This window comes from Rattus rattus, chromosome 6 (genome assembly GCF_011064425.1).
Source record: "Rattus rattus isolate New Zealand chromosome 6, Rrattus_CSIRO_v1, whole genome shotgun sequence".
Lineage (NCBI taxonomy): Eukaryota > Metazoa > Chordata > Mammalia > Rodentia > Muridae > Rattus > Rattus rattus.
This window is the reverse complement of record NC_046159.1, coordinates 102,859,258-102,876,876: the sequence shown is the minus strand read 5'-3', so window position 1 is coordinate 102,876,876 and position 17,619 is coordinate 102,859,258. Positions and strand designations below refer to the sequence as shown.

Genomic DNA, 17,619 nt, shown 5'->3' with positions numbered 1-17,619 from the left:
GAGGATGGAGCAGATCGATAGATATTACTGATCCCAGCAACACAGGCAGGAGTGCTTCCTGTTACCCCACCATCTGTGAGACAGTAATTAGCCAACTCTTTAACTGAACGCATAGGGGAAGGATAAGAGAGCAGAGGGTACATGGATGAAAAACAAGTTTCAGATTCATAAGAATCAATGAGACTAAAACAGACTAAAAGCAAGGAACACCACTGCAGTGTGCAGAGACATGCCCGTGCTGCCATGACCAAAGGACGCCCATGTTCTAATTCATCGAAACCATGAAACCCATACACAGCAGAAGTGCATTTTCCAATTTAAGTAAACGAAGGTTGAGAAGGAAGAGCAAATGCTCTGGGATCCGGGAGGTTGTGCAATAATCACAAAAACCTCTGCACAGGGGAAATGCAGAGTCAGAGAAGAGAGGCAGAGAGGCAACATAAGAACACAGAGCAAAGAATGCAAAAAGAGCACAATGCGCCCTTTCTATACAGAACTTTAGACTTCTTTATAAATGCGTACAAAACACCTTCATGCTGTCTAAAGCTACTGTTTGTGGGACAGCCTATGTGTTTATAGACTGTTTATTGGGGGAGTCCCTGCCTTCATACTCACAGGTGACTCCACCAAGCTCCAATGGATTGTTCCAATCTAATGGTCACACACATGCCTGGTTAAACTAAGTGGCTCACAAAACAAACCGAAGGTCACATTTATGTAAAGGAAACAGGTAGAGTTGGGGAGTGGGTTTGACAGGAATAGGGATGGAAGGGAGATAAGGAAGGTCCAGGGGTGGGAAGACTAATCCAAAGAGTCTATCATCTGCATATGGGAAATTGACTTCAGAATAAGACCACTATAAAGGCAGATTAAACAGGACAGTGTGCACTGACATAAAAACAAGAGGATGGAAGGAAATGGAATTCAGGGGAAGGCAATCCCACAGAAGGGGAAAGTCACTCAGCAATAACACTGATGAGAACAACAAATGTTTTTAACGGCGTAAGAGCTGCCTTGCACAATGCACAAAGGTTTTCCTAATTAAGAGACTTACTTAGACATGCATGAAACTTTAAACTATAAATCATCAAGGAGACAAGAAAAGAGAATGCCTTCCCTGTCTAACTTGGAGCTAGTATTTTAAGGTGTATGTGCACACGCATGCACGCACACAAACATGCACGCACTTGTCGGCATGTTTGCATGTGTGTGTAGCCCTAACAGGAATTAAGCCTACTTCATGAAACAAAAGGTCATAAGGGTGTTTAAGGTGACTCCGAGAGAGGTAGGGGATGGAGGAGGTAATGTTGAAAGGAATGCAGAGTAATGAAAATGCATTTACAGTGTATTTGTGTATAAAACCCTCAAAGATTAAATGACAAATACAATAATGTTGAAAATGCATGTTTGTTAAAAGAGACGTGAAGAACACACACACACACACACACACACACACACACACACACACACAGCAGACAGGTTCTATCTCCAATAAATACGTGTGCCAAAAAACGTGTATCTAGATTACCTCCACTTATTCTTTTCTTATATATTATACGCAATAGCAGTTTTCACTCCTTCCTCTCCTCCTATCTCCCCTCTTCCCCAGATCCACTCCTCTTCTACTTCTCTTAAAACTCCATAATAAAAGGCAAGCCACTCATTAGCATATTTAAAATATGAATTTCTCAAAAGACAAAGTTTAATAATAAGTCAGGCTTATTCTGTCACTTCTGTTCCGTGAGCTGTTAACCAACTGTTGCCAAGTTCAACCTCACAAGACACACCCAACTCCTTTACGATTTGTTGTGTCCCATTACTACTCTTATTAACTGCAGAGTTTTAAACCTTAATCAGCTCTTACTACTACAACGCCCATGATGACATTGAATCAATGCTCTCTTCCTGGGGTCCTGTCAGAACAACTTGAACTCAGAGTTCACACACAACATTAATCAGAGTTATTCATGAAAGCAAACATCAGAAACACAAAGCTTCATAAAAGGAAGGATTATCATTTAAACTGTGATATGCTTATATCATGAAGGGTAAGTTGTCACTCGTAGGAGGGTTCTGCCATAATGTTTGAACTCGAAGAAAGCCAACCATCCTGGTAAGGAGAACAATGCTGGCTGCTGTGCTGATGTAATTGTCTGTGAAACTGTGTGAATTTCCTGTTGCTTTGTTATGACAAACCCTGGGAAAGAAGGGATCAATCCAATGACATAAGGAAAGAACCCTTAGTAAAAATTATAAAACCGTTTTTTAAGCTTTATGCGTGTTTTCAAACGTAAAAACCAAGTCACTGGAAGGAAAGACATCAGAAATCAGAACATGAGTAGCTCTCCGTAGGCGTTCTGGTGAGATCTACAACTTTCACTTCAGTTCTTACACTTACGTGTGTTATAAAATTAGCATTTCGTTTTCTAAAAAGCAAAAGAGAAGATCACATTGTGCAGAAGTATAAAACCTCAACCCTGTGAATTTCTCTGTGCTTTATTCCCACCCTCCAAGACTGACCAGCCCTTTCCTCTGCCTTCCTCATCCAGAAATGTAAAAGAACTTACACATTTTAATTTCAATTAACAAGAGAGATCAATGAGTTTTCTTCAAAGTTGAGAAGCCTGAATCGCAAATGAGGGTCCCACTTCCTCCATGTGCATCACGCTTTGAACTGTCTTGAAAAGTTTTAAAATACTTAGAAACAGACTCAACATGAAAGACCCTTCCTGGCCATAATAACAAAAAATTGAGGCAGAAACAAATACATGCTACAATGCCTGATTATGGGCTCCGTAAAACCCAAGAAGGCAATCAGGATGTTCAGTACCCAGTGAGAGAACATCTTAATTAGCAGGAATGCACCGCGACCAAAGGAGTCAACTGAAGACTTCTCTTTGAAGTTTGCAATTACAACATAAACAGTCTAAAGGAAATACTTTTCTTTCCCCCTATTCCAGTAATTCAATTTAAAATCTCTTTTCAAGAATCAGTCTGAGCTCCCTCTTCTTCGAGTGTTCTTAAATTATAAGCAATGTACAAAAATATTTATGAGTTTATTGCATAACCTTTAAAACATGTAGCCTTTAATGATTTCAGACATGTCAATTTCTAAGAAAAAAATTAGCTGCACCTAGTAGTTAAGGTTTTAAATTATATGGAAACTATTTGAAGTACATATTTAAAAAGAGTAATTTTAAGTACGTAGACCCTTCTGTTTAGACAGTCATTTTAAAGCATATGCTTATAATTTTACATAATTTACCTTCTTGGAGATATAATCAATAGAATACCCTCAATGAATTGAAAACTGAAGGACTGAACATAAAAATACTTTCATACCAAATTAAAAAAGCAATATTAACCATTGAATGAGCGATAGCTAAATGTTATGTGAATATTTAGACATGCTTTGCCAGGGTTATTTAAAGAACACATAATGTTCAAAAGTATACAGCTTTTAACTGTGTACTTAAATGGCGAAGCAGAGCTAACTCTGCTTCTAAGGCAGGATTTTCTGCCCAGAAACAACTGCATTCCCTAGAACTGGAGATTCTACCACACATCTGACACACATGTGACTTTACAGTGTGCATGTTGTGCAAAGAGGAAATTATAGTTGTCATGACTTTATGGTTCCATTCCCTCTTCACCAAATCCCATATATTAACTTTCTCCCCTCCTCACTCCAACTAGCCACAGGATGGCAGAGAGAGGGATTTGATAGACTCTCCAATGCCATCTCTCTAACCTACAGAGGTCCCCTGACTTCCACTCATGAATTTTCAGTTGTCCACTTTTAAGTAGATGCTGACTTCCTCCGCAGATTTCAGAGCTCAGCTCTTGCACAATGTTCTTACTCTTTCTGCCTTCTTTAGTGGATTCCTCCTTTGGCCAATTGCCTGCAATAACCCCCCAGAACCATTTAACACTCCTCTAAGGTTACAATGGGTCACAACTCCTCTAAGGTTACAATGGGTCTCAACATCCAAACACCTCTGCAACTCACCAGGCCCTTTCATCATCTTCCCTCACCATATAGTATACTCATGCACTTGGACACCAATGCCAATTTGATGATTTGTCTAACAAGCCCCAGGGATAGAGATTCAGTTCACATCAGATTGGGGGCCAGGCACAAGTCTCATCATGGCCAACCCTCTTGCAACATCATCCCCATGGACAGCTTGAAGGGTTGTTTCTGCCCTACCTCTCTCCACTCTTAATTGTAGAGTCACTTAAGCAACCACTTGTAGCTCTTCAAAGACATTGCTCTCAGGCTGCTTGCTCTGATAGGCCATTACACTCTAGAGACTCCTGCTTCCTCTGGGAATATTTGGGGACAGCGTCACCTAACAGGCACTGTTGTTTTTGATATTCCTTTCTAGTGTCTCCCAACTCTCTTCTGGAATTTACTGTTTTATTCTTGGTCTTTCCTCCATTTTGGAGCTGGGAGTACCTCAAAGACAGGTCTTTTGTTTCCTTAACCAGTTGTACCCAGTAGCCTGTCATTTATGGGCACACCGCTTGTGAGTTCACTATTTTATAACTGAAACTGATTGGAAACAGACATATCTGAACGATTACTCTGAATTTACAAAATTGCTACCAATTAGAGGGGACCATTATCGTCCACTTCCTCACTGCTTCATGGCCTTTTATGGTCCACCCCAGGAGTTGTGAAGTTATACAATAGCACACCTCTCTCTCTCTCTCTCTCTCTCTCTCTGTCTCTCTCTCTCTCTCTCTCTCTCTCTCTCTCACACACACACACACACACACACACACCTCTGTTCCCTTATAGAGAACACATGCTCTGTCTGTCTCTCTCTATCTATGTCTCTGTCTCTCTGTCTCTCTCTCTCTCTCACACACACACACACACACACACACACACACATGAGTGTGTAAATGCATGTGGAGCACAGATATAGATACTGGGTGTCTTCCTCTCTCAGTCACTACCTTGTTTCTGAAACAGAGGCTTTCGTTGAACCTAGAGTTCACTCATTTGGACCAAAGAGCTTACAGCAAGACTCCCATGCCCGCTTCCTGCACCAGAATTACAGGCACACCAAACATTTCACATAGGAACTGGGGATCTGAACTCAGGCCCTCATGCTTTTATGTTCAACCTTCTCCCCTCTGAGACATCTCTCCAGGCTCCCACTGTCCTTGACTCATCACAAATGCACAAGCCCAACCAGACTCAAGGAAAAGACCACAGACTCAAATTCATCATGAGGTACATGTCTAAAAGTTCAAGGCCATTTTAAGCGTACTCTCTATGTGAGGTTGCCAGTGAACCAACTTGTTAACTTGAAAATTAATAATAATGAAAAAATAAATAAACAATGAAAATAAGAATCAGCTGCCATGCAAGACAGCACAACTAAGTGATCAAATAGAAAATGAAAGGGACTCTCCCCTTTAAATATTCCAGTTGATAGACATAGGTCAGAGCTAGGGGTGTTGACATTTTGCAAGACTCAATTATTGTTGGATCCAGTCAATGCGCATCAATACCCACTAACGTTACAGAAGAGATTGGACCACATACTATCCAATCCTTTCTCAAAGAAAAATATGGCCAACAGAGCAGATTTGGGGGTCCATACTTCCTGTTCCCCCGGTTTCCTGCGTATAGATAAAAAATGTCATCAACCAGCTTCCTGCTCCCACTGACATGCTGTGCCTTCTGGGCCATAATCCACTCTATCATCCGGGAGCCATTACCCCAAATATACTCTTTCTTTCCTAAGTTGCTTTTGGTCATTGAATTTTAACACAGCAATATCAAAGAATCAAATATACAAGCTAAGTGTCTAAACTTTGATCTTGAACACAGTGAGGACATAAGGAACATACCCTTTAGTCACATAGACCCTCACCACTCAGATAATTCCTGATCGTTCTTGTCTCACAGATAGCATGAGGAAGCTGTGGTACATGGTAATTACTTAATCAACTTTCACTGGATCGAAGTATAAGTTAGTGAGAAAGATACAGGACTGTTTGTGAGTGTGTGTGTTGAGGGGTGTCTGTTATACACAGCACAGCTCTGTTACCTTTAGTCATTTTTTTTTTGCACTTAGACTTTCTGAATTTAAGCCTGGTTTTTTTTCCTCCTTTCTAATAGCTTAGAAAGCTTTGGTGATAAAGACTGCTCTAAGAAAGTCAGCACTTAAGAGTAAATCCATGGCATACATTCTTCCTTTTATCCATCTCCCTCCTTCTCACTTGCTAGATTTTCACCTTTCTTGCCCTGTCATTGTCCCCCTCAAATGCCAATGAAAGTCAGTCTCACCTTTAGAGACACCATCAATTGAAATGACACAGATTCTTGTCATAATCACAATAGGTTACTGTGTTAAAGTGCTTTGATTTTAAGTTAAAAACATTGAGGAAGAAACCATTGTAATTCACAAGGCAGACAAAATGAGATCTACGTTAATTGTCAGTTTGACAATCTATAATCACCTGGCACACAGATTTCTGGGTGTTCCCATGGGACAGTTATCCTGTGATTACATTAATTGAGGTTGGAAGATCTTCCAATGACCAGCGGCACCATTCCTGGGCTGGAATCCTGGACTACACTAAGTAGAGAAAGAAGCTGAGGAAGAGCATGCATTTACTGCGCCTGAGTCATGGATGCCTTTACCTTTGCACTATGAGCTGAAACACTTTTCCTCTGGAGTTTCTTCTGTCGGAATATTTTATCAAGGCAACAGGAAAAGAAACTAAGACAGATATGCTTCTGCTTATTAAAGTAGAAACACACCTTCTGACCTTTTGTGGATAGGGGCTAGCACAGCCCAGTTACAAAGGAGGTATCTGATTTGTACAAACTGTGAGTTCATATAATAATTTACATAATACAACATAAAGTGAGTAGTTTTTACAATTCTTAATTGGTCAACCCTGGTTGAATAAGTTGAAAACTGTTTGAAATGTATTTATACTAGAAATTCAAGGTTAAAAAAAAAAAGATGTGTTTATTATGTATACAGTGTTCAGCCTGCATGCTGGGAGAGGCCACCAGATCCCATAACAGATGGTTGTGAGCCACCATGTGGTTGCTGGTAATTGAACTCAGGACCTCTGGATAGCAGATACTGCTCTTAACCTCTGAGTCAGCTCTCTAGCCCCCTCAAATTTTAATATAAATACACAATATTAAAGTATGAAGTGATGCATCCACTGTAGCGAGTGCAGTTCTAAGGTAGTCATATGGTCTCTTTTCCCATTTATAAGTATTTAGAGATAATCCATACACTCATCTCATGCTATGTGAACAAGATGAAATTAAATTTAAATAACTAGTTTTTTTGTTAAGTATTCATTTTCTCAGCAAAGCAAGAAAAGTACCAAACAGGCCCCGTGGTCTCTTCCTAAGCATAAACTGTTTATTCCCTAGAAAGTAAAACAACCAAATGAAATTGATCTTCAAGGTTCCGATAATATGAATAGGTTTTCAAACTTAATGACATATTCATCTTTATCCTAACCCAATCCATACTATGTAGAGTTTATGAATTAGTAAACTAAGAGAAAAAAACTTTTTTATTGAAAGCAGTTTTTTTTCATACAACATATTCTGATCATAGTTTCTCCAACCCAACTCCTCCCAGATGCCACCCATCTCCCAACCCATGTAAATCCATGCCCTTCTTTCTCTGTCTCATTTGAAAACAAACAGATATCTAAAAAAAATAAAAATAAATGAATAAAAAATATAAATAAAATAGGACAAAACAATCAGGAAACAAGGCCAAAGAAAATGCTCCAGAAACAAAGACAGACACAGAGACACACACAGTCACACAGAGAAATCTCACAGAAACACAAAATCAGAAAGCAAAATATTCAAGAAAAGACCTGTAAGGTAAAACAGAAAATGCCCAGCCAGAGCATCATGAAACAAAAACCCTACAAAAGCACCACTGTGTTCATTTTATGTTGCCCATCCACTGCTGGGCAGGGGCCTGCCCTGAAGTGTGGTCTGTATCCCCTGTCAGACTTCGTTAGAGAAAAGTAAGATTTTCTTTGTGAACATTTAAAGTCTACTCGTGCCTTATACACAAGGGTTTTCAATAAGATTGAGATATTGCTCACCAAAGAGGCCATAGTGAATCCGATGACTTCAATGTAACCGTCATCATGACGCTGGGGTTCAAAGTCATGATGATCTCCAGGGTTTCCCCAAGGCATTGTGCCAGCACAATATCTGCAAACAGGGTCAAAAGCGGTTAAAGCTACTTCATTCTACTCCTGATTAGCCCTGGGAAGTAACTTGGGGTTAATGCACTAAGGTCTTGCATGGTATGCTCAGGAATACATAGGGGGTGGGGGGAGGTTGTGCTTCTGTGTGTCACTTTATAAGGAGACTCTTGAAAATAACTTCCAGTGGGACTTGACGCTTTTCAAGGATAAGAGCAGTTATTGCTATAGATGTCCACCTTCAAGTACGAAAAAGCTGTCTCCAGAATATCACAATCTTGCTAAAATAAGCCACAATTTAACAAGAAAAGTATGCCGTGGTGCCCATCTATCCCATCATTCCTCACTTCAGGGTTCCTGTTGTCTACAATGTTATTATGAATTATCTTTAATAATTTCACAATTCTGTTAAATGAAAAGAAATCCATGCAGTGTAAGAGGAACATGAACTAAGATGGCAGCATTTATCACGACAGAAAGTAAGACAAGAAATTCTCACAGGGGGAAGGAAATGAATGAAAATTGCTTCAAATAAATAAAAGACAAAACAAAAAAAAAAACAAAAAAAAAAAAAAAAAAAAAACCATGCTAGGCATGGTGGTGTATGCCTGCTCTCCCGGTACACGAGAGGCTAAGGTAGAACTGTGAACTATATATTCTCTCAAAGGAAAGGAAGGACTAGAGGGAGGGAAGAAAAATGGGTGGAAGGAGATGTGAGAGGGGCGAGATAAGAAAGGGAAAGGAATAAATAAAATTATAAAATTGGAGAAGCAGACACATACGGGAAGAGAGGAGTAGGCAATGCCAGCCAGTGCTCTGCAAATCTGTAAGCCGTCGACTAAAACCACGTTGACTCATGCCCCTGAGACACGCTTGGACCTCAGGGGACTGAGACTTCCAAAAGCAACCTGGAGGCCTTGAGAGGCTTCCCCAAACATCAATTTCCATAGATCTCTCATTTCCTATAAATTCACCCAAGCTCAGCTCATTGTCTGAGTTGGTTGATAGCAAGTAATGAGGGGATATAGGCCCGTGTCTTCCAGTGCCTTGGCTTGGGAAGCTGCAATCCAACGTTATGCCACTAAAGTGATATGTTTATTTTAAAAAATAGTCCTAAGTATTCCTTTCTCCTTGTGCATAATTCCACAGAGCACTGAAACCCTGTCTACACCATGCTCTGTGTCTACACCACACCTCTGTGTCTACACCAGGCTCTGTGTCTACACTATGCCTCTCCCATGAATTCTAAATTCTAGCTCCTGGCAGAGACACCCATCCTCAACAGGCTGGATGAGACTGAAAGGACTCCATCACATCTCCTTCCCTTGAGGCTGTGCCGTGGGTGTGGAGCAGTAATAAGAATTAAATGAAGATGTTTGAGAAAACAGCCTGAGTCTCTCAAGGATGGGAGAATACAGATAATGAATTCTTTATCACAGACAAAGCAACCTACTACAGGGAACAAGCTGGGCAGGAGAAGAAAATGGGCGACCTTTAACACTACTAAAATACGGGATTTCACGGGTTATACCCGAGACGCTTCGCTTCTGTGTTCAGATGTCAGTCAGAGTTCACACCGCACAAAGGCAACAGCATGGACAGAGCTTACCTGGGAATATTTAAAAATACTATACACTGGAACTTCAGGTCCTGGATCTTTGGGGTGAGGTCTGTCCCATCACACTGCAGCAACCAAAGCAGAGAAAGCGAGGCTTCTGAAGTAGTCATGAGTCTGAGAGTCTCATCCAAGATAACTAGGTCGACAACAGCATAGAACATAGAATTCTTTCCCCTTGCCCCTGAGTGAATGCCAGTTACTAGGACAGAAATTTATGGTGAGCCTGACTGGAGAAGAGCCAACGCTCAACTTCAGTTTTGTTATAAAGTAAAACTTTCTGTTGACCAAAACAAATTTCCTCTGCTCTAGTATTCAGGGCAGATATTGTCACTCATCGACTTGAACGATTTGATATCTAGACACACAGTGCTAACATTTAAAGACTACACACACTTCAAGGATGAAGTCTTGAGTGAACCCAGAAGCATTCCCCACTGTAATCAATTGATCCAAACAGGGCATGAAGGTGGCCATTTGTTTTCTTTGCTGTCTGAGACAGTGTTTATTTTGAAGCTGGGAAACTTGTTTTGAATACATTATCTGAATGTTTTTAAGGAGTCTGTTCTAAATTTGAAGCACTCGTTATGGATCCTCTTTTGTTTGCCACAGGATGAAGCCAGTATTTTAGATGTAATAGTTTGTAAGCTCCCAGATACATGTGAATGCAAATTAACACTAGATCAAGAAGACGAAATACTGTCAAGTGACTGTGTGTTGCAAATCTAATCTCTTACAGAACTGGAAGGCACTTTTGAGCTTAGACTGTTGGTGTTTGGCTCTGACCTTGGTCTCAGGGCCCACTGATCTTTCTGCCTTAGTGCCCTTCAACATAGGTTCCTTCGCCACCTAGATTTTCCCCATGAGTACTGTCCTGCAGCCAATCACACCAAAAAAGTCTCCATTCCCCCTTTCTTTATCTCCACTGTGGATGTGCACAAGAGGGATCTAATCAGGGTCAACGACACGGTAGCATGGAACACAGCTGGCTTTTCAGTTTGCTTTCTCCCCACTTCAACCTCCACATCCCAGAATTCCATCAGCTTCTTCTCTTTCGGAAAGAGAAGCATAGTATTCCAAAACGCACTACAATTTTGTAAAGATCCTTTCAGCAGTGTTTCAGTCTAGGCATAATGATTTTGTAAGCAGTCAATGGTTGCTTCAAAGCAACACACTCTTTTCCCACCTGGTCTGACTACACCCCAGTGTTCATAAACGGTCTCAAAAACGATTTCCAGGAAATCGTAAGGTTCTCAATAAAGTATTTCCAAAAGTAACTTAGATAGAAATAAAGTTCTAGATAATGACCGAATATATTTTAGAGTACTTCCAACAAGCTAAATCTTTCATATGGTTTAAGGGCTTCGAACAGATTCATAGATGACTATGCCCATGAAGAAATCATAGAGTAATTTGGTTGTAAGAAAACTTACAACCAAAAAAATAGGATGCTAAACTCTGTGGATACATTACAGAAAAATACTATAGTATATACTTTTGAACTTGGAACCGAATTCATTTTTAAATGTGCTAGACTTTCTTCCAGGGAGCTCATCAAATTTTTCAAAGACGTATACCACACTATTTTTATATTTTTATTGCATTAAAATGTACAGACAGCAAAAATCATCGTTTTCTCTAATTCAGACACACCTAAGACAAAATATCTGCCTGCGAAATACAGTTCTGTATCTATTTACACTTTATTACACTTTAATAAATCAAACAATGGAGAGTAGATTATGCTACATGCAGTGTTTTCTTAGTGCTTTGTGTTTTCTTGGCCTAGAATTCATACATAACCTTTATTACCATGTGTCTTGTGTATTACATCCAAGATACTGACTTTATCTGTGACAAAACCAAGACGGTCTTTTATATACACCTGAAGTAGTCAGGCTATGAAGTGTTCCTCAAAAAGGCTCATGTGCTAAAACCTTCGTCCACAGCTGGACGAACCATGTGACTCTACCATGAACATGCTACTCCATTGGTGAACTATCACTGAATGAGATGGTAGGAGGTGGGACCTAGGAAGGACTAGTTCACTCAGTCAGGGGTTGCCATGAAGGGTGATCTTATCCTGGCCAGTCATTCAGAAGTCAGTCAGTCAGTCTCTCTCTCTCTCTCAGAGCCAGAAACAACAACATGTGTTGTTTGTGAGCTGAAATGCCCTGGATGGATGATGAGGTTGCTAATACCAGCAATGCTCAGTTCTTGTCCTGGTTGGTTTAAAGGGATCATTTTTCATGCACATTTTGCTACAGGTTACAGATTTTGTGTTTTGGTGACAAGCAACTGAAATCATAAAATGTTCTCAGTACTCATGCGGCTACAATGAAAAGACAGAAACTCTATAGTAATAATCCGTTAACAGATTCAAAGCAGGGCACAAATTAGTGCTGACACAAGAGCAATAGCAGCTTTGCAAATGTTTGCCTGTCACATTTCTATAATTTCCCCCTTTTCCCTTCCTTGGAGACAGGTCCTCCCCAAGCTGTCCAGTCCAGCTAGTGGCCTTGAATTTACATCCCTTCCAGCTCAGCCTTCTAAATACCCGTGATATTTTTAAAATGAACCTTTCATCCTATAGGAATGAGGAAGTCATTTCTACTATATTAGTACTGTATGTACTAGCTTATTAACATTGTAAACATTATCAGTGCCACACAAAATACCATTTTATTACAATACTTAGTTCTCTATCCAATGATCATTTATTTTTATATTGTATAAAAGAAGCTATATGGTTTTTAGACATTTTTCTGGACTTGGTGATACAGGACTGCAATCCCAACCCATTATTTCTTCAGGAGTCTTCATTTCACTCCAGACTGACACACGGTGAGGATGCATATGCATGGCTGAAGGAGCCACATGATTTGTGAATTATATGTAGCCCAGGGATTAAGCTACGTAACTGTGTATTAATCTGTGTATCAACTGGCATCAGGGCGGTGTGTGTGTGTGTGTGTGTGTGTGTGTGTGTGTGTGTGTGTGACACTCATTCACATGCAAATGAAATGAACCTGGACAGTCAATACTCACGACAACTTTGACGTGCTTGGATAGATCTCTAGAACTTCTCTGTAGGAAATCAGAAAAGGCTGCCTACACCACAGGGAAGGAAGAAAAGAATTCTTCGTTAGAGAGTTTCCACCAAATCCTTGCTTCAACACGATAGACATTTTCCCAAGATTCTGCACTATGAAAAAATATAAAACAAATTCTCCTTTAGTTGAACTCAAGGTAAAATAGGGCAGTGTCTGCCATGTGAACATTTTTGTTTTCAGACGATAATGTATAATAACATTAAGATTATAGGAGGAGGTAAAAAATAAGTGTGTGACTCCCAGAGTCACTTGGCAGATCTATTCTGAAGGCTCCTTGTGAACATCCTACCTGTTCACCCAATACTAAAATCTCTCTTAGAAATGTCCCTGAAGAGAAAAGAAAGGTCCCTGCTTTGGTCTCATGCATATTCCATTAAAAGCTCCATGCTCTGCCAAATTCTTATCCAAGATCACTGGGTACACACCCAGCAGAAGACGACAGCCTGAGCTAAGGTTGTCTGTGGTGGGTGGTGTTACCAATTTAACACAGTCACCATCCAGTCACCTGGGAAAGGAGTTTCAATCAGGGATTGTCTAGATTGATTTGGCTGGTGTGCTGATGGGGATCTGGAAGGGGGGATCTTGATTAGTGGGAAGACCTTTCCACTATGGGTGGCACTTTTCCTTGGGCAGGGGACCCTGGATTGTAAAGGGGTACAGAGTCACTGTAAGCAGTAGCACACGTGTGTGAATTCCTTGCTCTCTGCTCTTGACTGTGGATGTGCTGTGACCACTTACTTCGAGTAACTGACACTTGACTTCCCCAAGACGGCAGAATGTAACGGGAAATTGTGAGTCAAATGGACCCTTTTCCCCTTAAATTGCATTCACCAGGATATTTTATCAGAGAAAGGGGAAACTAAACCCAAACATTACATTATACATATTTTTCCCATCTATCTATTCTTTCAAATTCCTTCTTGGACATCTGTTTTGTATCACTCCCTTAAAGTCATCAACACTTTCCGGTCTTAAATTTTAAGCACAACCAACGTCAACAGCCTTGCTGACCACTCAGTTAGACAACGTCTCTTCTCTTTAATTCCTTAGTGAAGATTTTAAACAGGGACTATATATAAACACAGACGGAAGTGCCTCATTTTGCTGTCGCTGGTTCTTTAGCATTTTCTGAATTGCCACTAAATAATATTAATAGTTACAGAATGAAATAATACTTACCCCCGCATAGAACATTTTATTTCGAAAACGACTATTGAATTTCTCTGGATTTGCTTCTGTAAAAGAGGAGACGTATTTTCGTTATTGGGCCTTTACGGACGATTGGCACCCTTCTCCTTATTCTGGTCTCCACCCTGAAGATCTACGAGATCCAACTCTGCTGTCAGCATTCCTGCAGTGCCAGGCCAGCTGCATCAGTGGGCCAGTGAGACAGGTGTAGCTACCCGCTGCTAAAAGACGTTCAGCTCGAGTCACAGCCATGCAGTGAACCAGAGGGTGTTAGGCACTCGAATCACTAACCAAGTGTGGGGTCCGGGAGTGGAGGTTTGACAAGCTCACAAACATTAAAACTGGAGACTCTTTGAATCCTCTTTGAATCAGAGAATCAGAGGGATTTGGGACAAGAATGGACCAAAAAAGTAATAAGATCTGGGGGTGTGAATATTATCACTGATGTCTGGGGACGCACGTGACTTCTGTAAACTGTGTAAACCTCACAGGGAGATAAAGAGGATGAATCTGAATTCATAGACCATCTGTTTTCACATCTGGAGGGCTCTCTGAACTACCACCTACTCCTTTACTGGTGACAGACCTCGGAAGAAATGGAAGTGAGTGAGAGAAAAGGGTAGTGAGGGAGGTACAGAGGTAGAAAGTGAGATAAAAGTGTGTTGGAGAGAGGGAGGGAGGGAAGGAGGGAGGGTCGAGGGTTTCCCGAATAGGCTTAGCATATTACAGAAATGTTCAAATGAAAAAAAATTCAGTTTGTCTCCATGTGCTGTTTAGTTCAAAGAGGCAAAAAAGACAAAATACATATCAGGGAATTTTCACGGGAACTGGGGGGGTTAATAAATGTCTGCATAAAATATCGTTTCCTCAAATGTTTCTAATACCATCCCAGCATTTCACAAAAGGACCTACTATCTACCTGAGCCCTCTGCCTTTATACCCATCCAGCAGGTGTTGCTAGGCCTTTCTCCCGGTCATTGCTAGATAGCAAGATGACTAGAGGAAACTCTCCAGCCCCAATGCTGTCTAAAAACACTAGTCACACCTGTATAAATGAGATGTAGGAGTTCCCTCACCCAGACAGGTCCTAAGAAAGCATATAGGACCTCAAGCAAAAGTCCTACACAATGCTCACTGGATGACTTTCAGGATTCTTACAGTAGACTAATAATCATCAACATCAACACAGAAACTGGATAAATACCTGGAAAATTGCCTATTGAAAAAAGGCTATGTTTGTAGATTGGTTCTCAACAGTTAACTCCAGCTGTATATTTTCTGAATCTCAAAGTTTTCCTAAATTCTGGTCAACTCAACACTATCCCCTAGTCACCAGACACAGCAATATGTTATGTGGAGTAATAAACAAAAAGACATATAAAATGTGCGAATTGTTCTCTCTGTGTCTGTTACTACTGATCTATTTTTAAGGTTTATTTTAGTGTCTGTGTGTGTGTGTGTGTGTGTGTGTGTGTGTCTGTGTGTGTGTGTACATGTACAAAGTCTAGAAGATCCCCTGGAGCTGGACTATGAGCCACCGTACGTGAGGGCTGGGAGCTGAACTCCAGTGCTCTTAACCACTGAGCCATCTCCCCATCCCTGTGCTCCTGAGTTGTTCTGAATCAACTTGACTGGTTTCAATTTCCATTTCCAATTGCATCAGCTTTTTTTAAATGAAACCAGAGGTAAAATGAAAATTATTTTTTGCAATGTGTCTGAGTACATAGGGTCTATTTTTTTTTAATTATAGTCTAGCTATCCAACAAGCTATAAGAAATGGGAATTCCAGCTAGATACAGCTATGGTGTAGAACTTTCTCACCATACTGATGCCCATAGCTATTAAGTGAATCCTAGGTCAGCCACTAACACTTATGTGCTTTAAAATGTATGGTCTGGAAATATTCACATCTCTATGTGGTTTTTCTATGAGACTCAATTTTTAATAAAACTGAAAAGAAGATTCATTTTCTCCGAAGACAGACTATTTCCAAGGAGTCCCCCAAAACATGGAATAAAATGGAGAAACAGGCTGAGTTTTTAGTGACTTAACTCATACTTCTGATGAAAATGGTCATCTCAGATGTAATTTAGCTAGGAGTAATAAACTTTAAAAACAGGTCTATAGAGACACCGAACATTCAGAGGGCTGCCAGAGAGACAGAAAAGAGGAGTTGAAGAGTCACTCATATCCCTTGGTCTTAAGGGTATAAAAAGAATCCTGTTAGTCCCAGGATTATGAACTTCCAAATGGATATTGGACAAAACACTCTGCTTCTAAGCCACATTCCTATCTTCAATTCCTATTTTTGCATCTACTCTGTAAGCAAAAGTGAGAGTCAGAAAGACAGATCAGCCACAGTTTAGAGGAAGCTCAGCCTACTGCTAGAGCTGGGCCACCTCTCACGGAGGCCAGGCTGTAGAAAGAGCAAAGGAAGCAGAGGAGGGTCTGCAAATAGCAGTGGTCCGTCATCGCCACTTCCATAAGAAGGAAGGACTGGACGACCAAGTGTGCATCTGTGTATCATACAAGGTTGATGGGCCTTCAACAAGAACCAAGAGTGTGAACAGTTCCTTCTGTCTTCCACACTGCATCGAGAAAGGGAGAGGGAAGAAAGATCTGGGAAGGGGTCAATGAAAGGTCAAGGGCTCATTCCTTCAGCAAGTTAAGTCTGTCACGTGATATGATGCCAAAATGAATGGTTAACAATATTGGCACCATGGGTAGAAGGACCAGTGATTGATTGTTTCAATTCTTGGGTTATCTGTTCTCATCCTCCACAAGAAGTGGGCATGAGAAAGCAAGCTTCACTCATTGTATTTCTGCTCCATTATCCTTCAATCACCACTTATTGATCTGCTTCTAATTCTCTCAGTCAGAATTCTGGAATGGGCTCAGCTGAAGCCCCTGCTGGGGGTTTGAGAAACTGGCATACCGTGACACCCTCACTGAGAGGCCCTGGAAAACACTTTCTAATTATTCAGATCGTTGGTAGAATCCATACCCTGGAGACTGCAGACTGAATCTCTCTGCTAGCTGCTCTAGGGTGTTCATTCTCACTAATGGAGGCTGTCCGTGCTCGCTGGGGTTCTGATCCCAGCCACAGTCAAAACCACCACAGCAAATCCTCACACAGTGGATCTCTGACTTCCCTTTTGTCTTGCTCTGCTGCTTTTAGGGGCTCACGTGATTATACTGGATGCAGGCAGATAATCTAGGATTGTATTCTGATAGGGAAGCCAGCTTCACTCACAGGAGTGAAGTTCTTCTGTTGTGTTTAGCAACAACTACAGGCATAACCATAGGTGGCAACTGCCACGGGAGGCAAGCCTGCCAGTCTACTCTCTAGACCTCACGCCTCACTTTCCTCCTACTTGAAAAGGGTCTTTAGTACCTACGATGTCCTCAAGGGTCCCAGTTCTCTGTAACATCAACTCACAGCCATGCCTGTAGACTCAGTGAGGGATCAGCACACTGCCT

At 40.9% G+C, this 17,619-nt stretch overlaps 1 protein-coding gene across 8 annotated transcripts in view; it reads right to left on the bottom strand.

Annotated features, from left to right (window-relative positions):
- Window positions 1–17,619, bottom strand: part of Dgki (diacylglycerol kinase iota) — a 441,511-nt gene that overhangs the window by 151,094 nt on the left and 272,798 nt on the right. For all 8 annotated transcript variants that reach the window (XM_032906753.1, XM_032906748.1, XM_032906750.1 and 5 more), the window contains 4 exons: window positions 14,131–14,186; window positions 12,887–12,949; window positions 9,833–9,906; window positions 8,119–8,230 (listed from right to left, as the gene is read on the bottom strand). In XM_032906753.1, coding sequence (XP_032762644.1) covers window positions 8,119–8,230; window positions 9,833–9,906; window positions 12,887–12,949; window positions 14,131–14,186 — 305 coding nt within the window. The remainder of the gene's footprint in view (window positions 1–8,118; window positions 8,231–9,832; window positions 9,907–12,886; window positions 12,950–14,130; window positions 14,187–17,619) is intronic.